General features: G+C 37.9%; 1 protein-coding gene across 1 annotated transcript in view; it reads left to right on the forward strand.

The window, feature by feature from the left end:
• Positions 1-13,195, forward strand: part of ADAM9 (ADAM metallopeptidase domain 9) — a 97,642-nt gene that overhangs the window by 16,846 nt on the left and 67,601 nt on the right. Inside the window, exons 4-8 of the mRNA XM_037055422.1 lie at positions 3,448-3,526; positions 8,805-8,881; positions 9,892-10,087; positions 11,997-12,062; positions 13,110-13,181. Of these exons, the coding sequence (XP_036911317.1) occupies positions 3,448-3,526; positions 8,805-8,881; positions 9,892-10,087; positions 11,997-12,062; positions 13,110-13,181 (490 nt within the window). The remainder of the gene's footprint in view (positions 1-3,447; positions 3,527-8,804; positions 8,882-9,891; positions 10,088-11,996; positions 12,063-13,109; positions 13,182-13,195) is intronic.

Below are 13,195 nucleotides of genomic sequence, written 5' to 3' on the forward strand. Positions count from 1 at the left end.
CCTTTCCTCCCAAATTTGTGGGGGAGTGCATCTTATAGTACGAAAAATACGGCATTTTTTTCAGGTGTCTTGGAACCAGCAGCTGCATCTGGGAGTTTGTTAGAAATGCAAATCCTCAGGTCCAGCACTAGAATGAATCAGAATTTGGGGAGGTGTCACAGCGACAGTCTGTGTTTTAACAAGTTTTCCAGCTGATTTGTGTGCACCCTCACATTTGGTAACACTTTTCACCTCAGAAGAAGAGGCTGAGTCAAAGGGCCTGAGGCTCCCTGACAGAATTTCGGGCAGTGTGACAAATACATTCAGACAAAGAGGCTTTTCGAAGCCTCTGTATTTTATAGACATTAACATTTATTAAACACTTTCTATCTCCTAGGCACTGTGCCAGGTACTTTTAAGTGTATTATTTATCTAAGTCTCACCTAACTCCTGAGAGATCCTACTTGACCCCTATATAATGATGTCAATATATATAGCAATCTTATAAGTCTAAATGTTTTCTCCCACTCTTCCTTTGTTTTGTACAAGGAGATATAAATTAATACAGTTTTTTAGGTAAAGTTATAGTTCCTTATGTTTGCAAAGTTTTCAGATTATAAAGCATTTTCATAACTTTTATTTCATCTGTTCGATTGTCGTAACAACTTCATTGTAGAGTAGTGTCTGTTGGCCTCATTTTATGCATAAGAATACTGAGCTTCTTCAGGAAGGTTACGTGACTTGCTCAGTATCACTTAGTTTATAAGTGTTCAAGCTGGGGTGCAAGTCCAAGTTGTTTGACCCAAAGTCTGATGAAATCTAATGATATAATGGTTATATATGCTATGTATAGTCTGCATTGCTAATCCTTCTTAAATTGATGGGAATATTGGTGGTCATTAAATCTAATGATCACTAATGAAGAGAAGTTAGAATAGGTAGCCTACAATAAAATGACTCAGGTACACTTTCTCTAGTAATGGGGAAATTATGAAGTTCAGTGAAAGAGTGACTGTATTTGAGCAAATGCTTATTTTTCTTCCCATTGCCTCTAGAATAATGGTCTTAAGTTTTTTGAGGTCACAAGTCCCTTGAGAATTTGGTTAGAGCGGTGGACCCTCCTTGAAGAGGAGTGTGCATCGTCAGAGGCTGGGTTGTAGGAAAGAATACAGCACACCTTTTCTCCGCCTGTGCTGAACAAATATAAAAATAAAATAGAAGGGTAAGTTAAACTGGAGGTTTAAATATCTCTTTCATTACTGATACAGGCTGGTTTGGGGGATTTAGCTTAGAATAAGAACCTGATGGACCTAGGAATTCTGAATCCAGTATTATTAAGCAGATTTAGTCATTCATGGTCAGTGCTGCATGCTGGTGAGCCTTCTGGAGAAGGTGTCACTGGGTGGGCTGTGATTTCCAAAGAGGAAGAAGGGCAGAACAAAGCCAGGCATCTCCTGTGTATTCTTTTCAAATTCTCGTGAGAGGGAACCAAAGGTGTGTATGTGTGGAGGAGGGGGAGGGAAGGGGAGATGGTGCAATGACTGAACAGGGTTGGATAATTGAAAGGACTCAAGACTCCACAGGCTCCTCCCAAGCTCAGCCCAGTAGACTTTAATAAATGTAAAAGAGAAGTGCATCAGGAAAAAGAAAGGGCAACCAATCAGTGTGAGATTCAGAGACTTCCAGGCAGAGCCTGCCACAGTCCTTTCTCAGTTGCCTGGTGTAGCACAGGAGCCCCAGGCTGGGGAGCTGCTGAAAGTGTTTGTGATATTTTGAAGAAACCACCCCGAGGACTAGCGGATGTGTACGTGCCATCAATTACTCATATAACAGGGGAGTGCACCAGTGGGGTGCAAGAGAGACCGCACCTCCTCCCTTCTGAGGCTCATGATAAGGAGTCCCAGCCAGACAAAGGAAGTATAGGTATAGTATACTATAGTATACTATATAGTATAGTATAGTATACTGCCAGACAAAGGCAGTATAGGTCCAGGTTGCACAAATCTACGTGTGGCCTGGAGCTACATTACATCATTGTGTATGTGCAGGAGGAGATGGTCAAGAAGCAGTCACAGGACCCGAAACCACCCCAAAAAGGAGATAAGGAGGGAGTTACTTACAATCCATTCCCAAAACAACACACATTCCTTCTGGCTGCCTGGCCGGCCCTTGTCAGGGGTGGTGGAAGAGCCATGTATTGACCCCACTCAGAGAAGTGTCTTGTCTTCAGATTGCAGAACACTGAGACGTGTGAAGCATCGCATTTGCAGGGGAGCCCAGGCACAAGTGTTAAGAGGGTCTTTTATGCTACATTAGTCACGTAGCTAAAGTTACATAGCTAAAGTCACATTGGCTGGTGGATGCAAACCATCCATCCACCCAGCTTTAAACAATATAGATAAACTGGTTCTGGATGCCTTCTGGGGAGTTTAGAAAGTTTGGAACCATAAACAGTGCAGTATAAATCACTAGCTAGCTCCTGGCATCCCTGACTTGTCCTTAAGCCCTGGAGATAAGGAGGGGCTGATAATGGAGCGCCTCCAGTTCTGCTGCAGAACTTCAGTCAGGCTCCGGAACCTTCTCCTGGGCACATGGGTGCACTTCCTTGTGGAATCCAGTTTTAGCAAGGCCCACCCCCCTTCCCCTTGTTACCTGATCACTCGGTGTCTGAACAGGTTCCTCATCTCCACCACCCTCAGGCCGGTTTAGCCAGAGCCTTTCTCACCCCTTGATGTTTCCTTTTAGTAGTTTTCTTTCTACTGACCCCCACCCAGCTCTTTACCTGTCAGTTCCTACCGGCCCATGCTGCATTTGGAGTTGAGCCTGATGTCTCTGCCCCACTGTGACATTCTACTGCAGTGGTCCCCATACCTGAATGCAAGTCTGCCTTGTCATCTTCAACAAGCGTCGGTGAATATTTTTCCTTTAACAAAGAGAACCCTGCCTTTACACACGTGGGTTACACTACTGAGTGCCCTTAACATGCAGGGAAGCGTCAGGCGTCAGCAATACTTGTTTCCTCCAATAACTGACCTATTTTCCTGTACTCAGGAGGTGAAGGCAACAGGTGCTTCTTGTTTATACAGGGCTTTTAGAAAAGAGTAAAAGCACTATTTTCCTTCTAGAAATATAATGAACTGTATAACCCAATCTGTGCTTTTCCTGTGAGATGTTACAGAGAAATTTAAGGGCATTGTTTGCGTTAATATCATTACTTTTTGTAACCAGCATTTTAGGACCATTAGCACAAACACGCAGCTTAACATTTTGGTGAGGGAGCAGTGCACATGCTTTCAGATGCACGTAAGGGTGTGTTTAGTCTTATGGTAGCTCCATCTTTAAATAATGATATATCAGGTGAAAGTTTTTATTCTGCTCATTTCTTCTAGGACTCATGCCTTTTGAGTTGTACTCTTAGTTGTATATAAATAAAATAATTTTAGATGCTGTGTTTTATTCCTCTTCCAGAGACCTTTTGCCCAAAGATTTTGTAGTTTATACCTACAACAAGGAAGGGGCCCTGATCTCTGACTACCCTGAGATACAGGTAATATATTTCATTCCTGATCCTACAACAGAGTTTAAGATGATTATAATTTTAAAGTGTCTTCTATTTAGGTACTCAGCACTGTTATATCTCACATTCAAGGGTCACCTTTGACATTGTGGTACACGGAGTTGTCCTGGCGGTGGTGGGGCGGTAGGTGCGTTCACGTGAACTAAACCGTCCCCTACAGCTCTCCAGGTACTCAGGAGAGTCAAGTGTTGTTTGTTTTTGAAGACTGGGAGAATAATCCTCCATTTAATGATAATCCTTATTGATGCTGAAAGGGGCAAGTTTGATATATTTTGAAAGATTTGGTTTTTTGGCTGAAATTTACTATCTCCAAAATCTTACTTCCATATTAAACCATAGACTTGCCATTAGTACTAAGTAGTAAAGATCAAACACTGGTTTGCTGTCATATATTCCAAATTTTTGCTGAAAACTAATTTTTCCTAGAGAGGTGTGGTATTCTGCATCTGAGAGCAGTGTTCCTGAGGACAGAACTGGTGAAGTGTACCTGAAAAAGACTGGCAGATACCCATTTGGCTTTGTGTGTTATTTAATCAGAGCATAAACATTTCTAGTTTTATTCAGGGAGAGTGTTTTACAATGTTTTTGGCAGTTAGGTAGTATATGTTTTTTTTCTTTTGCAATAGTTTTCTCAAGAAGTCTTTGTTCCCATTAAACATGTAATTTTCCCCTGAGCTTTGTAATGTTTTGCTAGCCTGAATTGTTTTTGCTAGTTTTCACTTTTGCAGCACTCCTCAGATCAATAGGAGGCAAAGCCTTTATTTTAGAGTAATTAATCTTTAATTAATTAATTAAAAAAATGAACTAGTGCTTTAAAAAATGAAGAAATGCTGACTTAACCCTATCCTTTTCGGATTCTTTTATCTTAATGTTCTGTTTGTTCATTATTTAATAGCAAATTAGTAGAGGAGCTTAAATTTACACGATAGCATAAACCAGATTACAAATCATTCATCCGTCCATTCATGCATAGGATGATTCAGCCAGAGACTGCGCTGGCCTGAGGCCAAAGAGCATATAATTAATGCCACTCAGCAAAAGCAGTGGTCTCAGAAAGGCTTCTGCTGTTGTTGTTCTGGAGATACACACTGTTTGGACTTGACACTTGGCCCTGTCATTTATGTGCTGATCAAGTTACTTTAACCTGTTTGTGCCTCAGTGTCCTCACCTTAAAGTGGGAATAATTAATTGCAACTTCATGGAGTTATTAGGAGGCTTAACTGAGTTAATATTTTAACTCAGAACAGTCATTTTAACAATTTTTAACTCAATAATTATCATTACTTGTTATTATTGAAAATATATATGCTTAAAAGTGCTAAAAGTAGATTTCAGTTAGAAACTTATGGAACTGTTATCTTAAAGTATTATGGAATTATGCTTCCCTGGGTGTTTGAAAAATCCAAACTAAGATAGATGGAGTCTTTCACTTATTTCTTGGTTATGGAATATTGTTCAGATAGATGAAAGTGTGACTGTAGATTTCAGGTATCAATGAAAACTTTGATACTGGTTCTGTTTTTTTTTGGCATATGGCTAGATTGACAGATACTATAATGCCATATACTTTTGTCCATAAGATGCAATTAATTTATACTGAGAAAATTTGAATGCTTTTCCTTATGATTCTGTTGTTTAAGATTAAAGTAATTTGTAAAGATGTTATGTGGCTTTCATTATCAGTGTCTTCCACAAGGCCATTTTTCACAAAGAAACAAAGTTTTAATGACCACTGTATATAAATTGCTGTGTGGAATAAAACTCCAAATTACTATATCTTAGAACTTTGGGGTACCTCGCACATGCATTAGTAAAGTCTTTTGATTAATCCCCCCTCCCACCCCAGTAATATCAATCCTTTAAAAGTGTATTGACTGCCCAGGGCCCACTGCTGTCTTGTCGGCTAATACGCCGTTCTCTACTTCTGTTCCCACTAATTGAGGTTTTGATTGGAGTTTGTGTGTTTCCAAAACCGTTTATACCATTTGTTCCTTACTGTCATCATACAATTTAATGAGATGTTTTATAAACTTACAAAATATGATGTTGTTTTTTAAAAAAGTAACTTGGGTGCTTTCAAAAGATTGAATGAAAAGTAATTAAAAAATACCATCGAGTTGGTAGATTTAGTGACCATGATTTCAGAGCTTTTATTATTGTAGTTGAAAGCGGAAATATTTAATTTTTGAGTGCTTTGAGTTACTGTATCACTTTCTCATACGTGTTACTTCATCTGTAATAGGAGAAGGTATTTTTTTCCTCTAGTGAGAAGAAGGTAATAGCAAAGCTGTAAGTACAGAACACTAGGAAGGGAAACATTAGTGGTTGTAAGTTGCCTCACACAAGAACAAGCTGTACAATGTTGAAATTCAACCGGTGGTGCTTAGTATATAACCCTTTAGTTATAGACATACAGGAAAATTTGCATGACTAATATAAAACATGCATGTGTACTTTCATGTGGATTCTTGAAACATTAACATTTTACTACATTTGTTTTATCATTACTTCCCTTTTTGCCCCCTGAACCTTTTAAGATATGTTGCAGACATGGTATTTCTTTACTCTTACATACTTCAATGTAACTTCCCTAAAAACAAGGAATTTTTTTTATAACTATAGTCCAGTTCTCAAAATTAGGAAGTTAACATTGAAGCAATATTATTATCTAATTGACAGACTATTGACTTTTTTTGGTCTGTCATCCCAATAATATCCTTTTTAGCGGTCTGATGGTGGAGTGAAGGTGTCGTGGCCTCCGAAACAAAAAGGTATCTTGACACTGAAAAATGAAACGGGCAACTGCATAGACTAATGTGACAGAATTTATTGCAGGGCAAGTTTCTTACAGGGACAGGATCAGGGTGGAAGGCAGGCCCATGGTCTGGGCAGCTAATCTCTCCTACCCCACAGTTGGTAACAGTAATGTTTTAAGTGGTTTAGCTAACCTACTGATGATCGTGGACAAGACAAAGGGACAGCGAATGTGGCACGTGCCTCCTTGTGGTTGCATGGTGGATGGTTGGTTACAGTTGGTGCCCATACCTAGTTTGGTATTTATCCTGGTTACTGTGCCATTCTGGTTCATTACTGACAAGAATTTCTACGGTTATATTGTACAATTTTAAAGACCACAGGTAATCATTAGTTATAGGCTTCAATATGCCGGCTGAAACTCACATTTCAAGTGAGGTTAGTCAGAGTTCACAGCATGAAAAACTCGAACAAGAAATCAAGGCCACAAAGATGGCGTAGTCTCGTTCATATCGACAGCTATACAGTAACGAAAGAAAATCCAACTTCATGTGTTGCATTTAGTAGTCCTGTGTCTTTAGTCTCCTCTAATCTGGAAACACTTATGTTTCCTCGTCTTTCACAACATTTGTGGTCCCCCTTTTTGTAGAATGACCTGCCATTGAGTGTGAAGTTTACCCATGACCAGATTCAGGTTCTGGACTTTGGGCAGGAAGCCACTGCAGGGGCATGCAGTGGTTTTCAGTGTGCCAGGTCAGTGAGCGTGTGCTGCAGTTAGCCCTGTTGTGGACAGGGTTCTCTTCTGTCGAGTCACTGTTCTTACTTTTTAGTGTTATGGTTAGATACTTTGGGACTGTACGGATATCCTGTTACTTCTCACATACTTACCCACTAGTGTTAGTGTTTAGTATTTGCTCGAATCATTACTATAATAGGTGTTAAAATTGTGATTTCTTAATTGCATCAGTGTTTTCATATTTTTGTCAATGCTTTCTACTGTAAGGAATAGTTTTTCCTTATTTGTATCAGTACAGACTCATGAGTTCTTACTTTATCATTAGTGAGTTGAAAATATTTTCATATATGCAATGGTATTTTTTATACTCTCCTTTTCAGATGGTCTGTTCATGTCTTTGGCCAGTTTTTTATTGGGTTTTTAATCTTTTCATTCTTTAAGAGTACTTTGTAATATCTTAAGGATATTAAGCCTTTATCTTTTATATATTTTCTCTCAGTCTGTGAATTACCTTTTGACCTTGTTTTTGTGTGTATATGTTTATTTTGATGTAGAGGATTAAAAAAAAACCTTTGTTTTATATAGTTCCATAAAAATTGCCAGTCTTTTATTGCATATGGCTTTTGAGTGATAGTTAGAAACTCTTTACACACAAGTTAAAGAGGAATTTACCCATATTTTCTTTTAGTTCTTGTATAGTTTTATTTTTTATGTTTAAATTCTTGATCCATTTGGAGTTTATTCTTATGTGTGGTGTGAGGTATGGCTCTAATTTTATTCTTTTCTAAATGTCTAACCAGTGGACTGAGCACCATTTATTAAAAGTACATCCTTGCCACAGTGATTTGATGTCCCACTTTGATCATAAAAGTTCTGTATGTACCTCGGACTATTTTGAGACTTTGTACTCTGTTCACTGGTTGGTCTCTCAGCACACCGCCAGTACTGTGCCGTTTCCATTATAAAGGCCGTGTGATACGCTTCAGCGGATGGTAGGGCTAGTTCTCCCTCACCACACACCTTCGGCTGTTCTTGTTTTATAGTGCTTTGTAATTGTTTTGAAGATGAGAAGATCTTACTGTGTATTACAACAATCTAAATATTAGTGAATGATATTATGCTTGTATTTCCACTGGTCAATTTCTTGCTCAAAATTAAGTATACAGACTTTTTAGTTTTTAAAAATGGCTGAATGTGTAACTAATAAAAGTAATATAATATATATTATTTTATATTATATCTATATCTATCTATCTATATCTCTATATCAATATATATCTATATATCTATATATCTGTATCAATATATCTATAGGAAGAAAAGAAAAATAACCTGATCAAAATTGGTTCTTTTTGCTACATACTAAGTTTTTTCCCCCCTTTTCGTCATTGGCCCATCACAAGGTCCACTTCTGTATTAATTGTCACTTGGCTGCTATTGCTTCTTGGATTGATGGTGATACAAAATGCTAAATGTGACATAATGCCTTTTTCTGCATCTAGGCTTAAAAGTTATTGGAATAGAGCTGTTTGTACTTAGTATTCTTTAGAATTGCACCGAAATATTTGTGTACTTACAGGGTGATTGCAGGTAATCTGAAATCATATAAAGAATGCCATGCGAAATTATGAGGTGCCAATAATATAAATAACATTTTTAGTTTTTACTGACTTTAAATAATTTTGTTGGCTCTGTAATTCTGTGGTGATTTTCAGCAATGTAACAGTGTCTGGAGATAATATAGTTTTTACACTCTAGGGTCACTGTCACTATCGGGGCTATGTGGAGGGAATTTATGATTCATCCGTTGCTCTCACTGACTGCTCTGGACTCAGGTAAGGGGTTTTCCTTGTTCGTTCTTTTTTCCCTCTATTTTGTCCTTCTTTACTTTTCTCTGTTTCCAAATCAGGTCATTTGGGGGTACTTAACGAAATTAGATTTTACTTGGATACTGCTGAAGGTCTTCAGAGCTATGTTTCAGATATCATTCTTGGCATGGTTATTTAGGTAAATATTACGGTTGATGCATTTTAATATTTAAAGAGAAAACTCATTTTCGAGACTGCTAAGTAATTTTTGCTATTTAAAATATATTTAAAATTTGTATAACACTTTATGTTTATACAATTTTCACTTCTATTCTTTTACATCTGATAATGACTGTGAAAAGAGGCTTATTATCTCCACGTTTAGGTGAGCAAACTGAGGTTTGGCGAAATTGTATCACATATCAAGTGAAATGATAATAACATTAAAATTACATTTTCCGAGGGCCAGGCAGTGTGAGACTGCTGGATGGTTGGTTGCATGATTGACTGAACTAATAAATAATTACTTTTATTTCTTGGACCAACTACATAAGATGGCTACAGTTGTCACCATCTAAGTAATAACACTTATGGAACAGTGACAATGTGCCAGGCAATGTTCTAAGTATTTTGCACAATTTAGTTTTCAGAACAACTCTATACAGAATGTAAAGTAAGGCAGAGGTTCAATAAACTTGCTGAGAGTCCACAGCTAGGAGGAGACATTTGGGATTCAAACTCTGGTTCTCTGGCTGCAGACTCCACACTTTTAGCCACTGTCCTTTCTTGCCTTCCATTCATTACACAGTAATACTCAGAGAGGCTGAGTAACTTTTGGGGAGTGGTGGTAGTAAGCAGCAGTCTTGAACTTTGAGTTTAGGTCTGCCTGCCTATAAAGCCTTATATTTTTCTCTATACCATCCTCCTCTTTCTTACACATGTTAAGAACCAGGACTTAAATTCAGGTTTTCTGATTCCTTTTCCTGTGTATTTTTTCCTCATTCCTAAAAATTGTGTATGTGTAACGCAACACGTAGAGGCTTGCTGCATATGGAGAATGTGAGTTATGGGATTGAACCCCTGCAAAACAGCTCTCATTTTGAGCACATCTTTTATCGGATGGATGATGTCCACAAGGAGCCTCTGAAATGTGGGGTTTCCAACAACGACATAGAGAAAGAAACCACACTGGATGAAGAGGAAGAGCCTCCTAGCGTCACTCAGCTGCTCCGAGTAAGGACATAATCTACTTCTTCATGGTTCGGACTAAAGGTTTTTTTCCCCCAGCTTAATACCGAAAGCTATTTCTATTGAATAAAAATGAATCATCATTGTTTTGAGGATTTCCTTTTTTAGTTTTTCTATTTTCAGTTACAGTTGACATGCAGTATTATATTACTTTCAGGTGTACAATATAGTGATTAGACATATATAAACCTTATGAAGTGATCGCCCCAATAAGCCTAGTCCCTATCTAGCCTCATAGTTATTGTAATATTATTGATATATTCCTTAAGTTGTACCTTTTATAACTGGCAGTTTGTACTTCATAATCCCGTTTACCCTTTTCACCCATTCTCACCCCCTCCCCCAGTGTGGCAACCATTGGTTTGTTCTCCGTGTGTGTGAGTTTGTTTCTGTTTTGTTTGTTCAGTTATTTTGTTGGTTAGATTCCACATGTAAGTGAAATCATATAGTATTTGTCTTTGGCTTATTTTGTTTAGCATAATGACTCTTGGTCCATCTATGTTATCACAGAGGGCAAGATTTCATTCTTTTTTATGGCTGAGCAATGTTCTGTTGTATGTATGTGCTACATGTTAATCCATTCGTCTGTCAGTGAACACAGACCGAAGTTTTAAAAACAGTCATGCATTTCTGCATTAAACAATCACTCACTCTTGCTGTGTTTTTGCCAACAGTGTGCCAGACATTACACCCGTGTAACAGGTGCTACAAAATTGAATATAGAAGAACTTCTAGGGTTTATCTATCTATTTATTTATTTATTAATTATCAATCCTCACCTGAGGATATGTTCGTTGATTTTAGAGAGTGAGGGAGGGGGAAGGCTTCATAGAGACACCGAGAGACAAACATCCACGTGGGAGGGAAACATTGATTGGTTGCCTCTCACGCATGCCAGGAATTGAACCCACAACCTTTTGTTATACAGGAGGACGCTCCAACCCACTGAGCCACCTGGCCATGGCAAGCTTCTGTGTTTTAGAAACTAAGGCTTAAATCTTAAACAGTAATTGTATTTCTTTTTATCATTGCGACATAACAGTCCATTATACTGTCTTTCAGAGAGTGGCAGAATTTTTTGTTTGGATACCTTTTACACAAACTGGAATGGTGATTCTTGAGCTCTAGGTTGGAGAGACAGATAGAGATGGAGACGAATTATTTCATGTGGCTTCCTGGGACACTTGTGTCCCTGTTTTGAGTCTTTATTAGGATTCACTGGCATCCTGTTGGCAAGTGTTTCTTAAAAAGGTTGAAACGGTTTTGGGAGTAGATCAGCCTCTACATACAAGATGATGCTGCTGTGTTGGAAGAGGCATGTGCGTCTTCCGGTGTATTTTCATTAACATGAACTCGTACTAGTTAATGGGATTATTTTCATCGCCTTGTCTACCATCCACTCTTGACTACTACACTGTTCTTTTTAACTTTAATCATTGGAATATGTTAAATTTTAGCTTATTCTATTCTTTACATGCATTTATGCAAATTTACCAGTCTTTTTTGTTTGTTTGTTTTAAGTGGCAACCTTTAGAAGTTGCTCACTTCTGCTCTGGGTTATTAGTGGGTGTTCTTTCTTCCACTCAGCATAGTAATGGGGTTTCTCATTAAAGAGTGAGTGTGTGTAGTTCTGATATCAGAAAACCAGTGATTCTGCTTCATAAACTTTAGCTCATATTTAAGTAGAATTTTTCTTAGATCAGTAAGGATAGCAGATATCACTTAAAAAACATGTTATTTGCTTTTCTCATCTAGCATGTGTTATGTAAAATAATTTTATGATGTCCTTAGAAGAGATGAAGTAAGCGACCAGGGATGAGGGCATGGTTGTTACCCGTGGAAACCGTAAGCTTTATAACGCGCGTTTTCTTGCCTTTGTGATGTGTTTGCACAGAGGAGAAGAGCTGTGCTGCCGCAGACCCGCTACGTGGAGCTGTTCGTTGTCGTAGACAAGGAAAGGGTAGGATTGGTGACAGTTTTTCTTCTTTTTCAGGAAAAGCAGGCGAGAAGTGAGCATCCCATGAATGAAAAATAAAGTATAATAATATGTTTGTATGGATTTTTCTGAAATGTAATTTGAAAACAGAAATGGCTTTTCCCCCTAAGCATACTGAATATTCATAATACCACCAGAAGCTGCAGATAGCAAGTAGGACTGCCTCTGACTTTATTTCTTACTAGAGGTTTTTTTCTCCTGGTTTTTTTTTTTTTTTTGGCAGGGGGGTAATTTGCTCATTTCTTAAGGAAAACTGTACTGCCTCTCAGAGTTATGAGACCTTCTCAGATGACTTTAAAGGACTAATTAATCAAATATTGCTTTGCTGCCTAATAGAATTGCTTTGCTGTCTATAATTTCTGTTAACCTAAACTTCATTTTAAGAGCCAGAAACTTCCAGATCCTGGCATGTGTTAGAAGGGAATAGAGGAGGGTGGTTCATCTTAGCTTTGATCAATACTATTAACTTCACTGTCCATGAAAATACCAGGGTTCTTCCGTATTCTTACTAAGAATTGAACTTAACTAAGAAAAGTAATGGATCTGTTTTAGCATTTATAGGATTTTCAGTCATAGATGTAGCTGTCATATAATTTTTTAAAAGATTTTATTTATTTATCTTTAGAGGGAAAGGGAAGGAGAGAAGGAGAGAAATATAAATGTATGGTTGCCTCTTGTGAGTCGCCTGCTGGGAACTGGCCTGCAACCCAGGCATGTGCCCTGACTTGGAATCGAACTGCGACGGTGTGATTCGTAGGTTTGCACTCAGTCCATTGAGCTACACCAGCCAGGGCTAGCTGTCATATACACTTGTGCCTGTTTTTCTTTTATTTCTATTTATCACTGAAATGTATCTTTAGATTTATAAATCAAAATGCTGATGAATGTCTAAATGCTTCAGGTTTTGGTTCAGAGGAAATATTTGGATTTTAATGTTCACCGTAAAAGATAATAGAAAATTATTTTCCAAAATTACTTTGTTGATAAAGATTTTTCTCTCTTGCTTTTTAGTATGACATGATGGGAAGAAATCAGACTGCAGTGAGAGAAGAGATGATTCGTTTAGCCAACTATTTGGATAGTGTAAGTTGTATTTT

Source organism: Sturnira hondurensis, unplaced genomic scaffold (assembly GCF_014824575.4).
Source record: "Sturnira hondurensis isolate 20B ecotype Veracruz unplaced genomic scaffold, ASM1482457v3 Scaffold0008640, whole genome shotgun sequence".
Lineage (NCBI taxonomy): Eukaryota > Metazoa > Chordata > Mammalia > Chiroptera > Phyllostomidae > Sturnira > Sturnira hondurensis.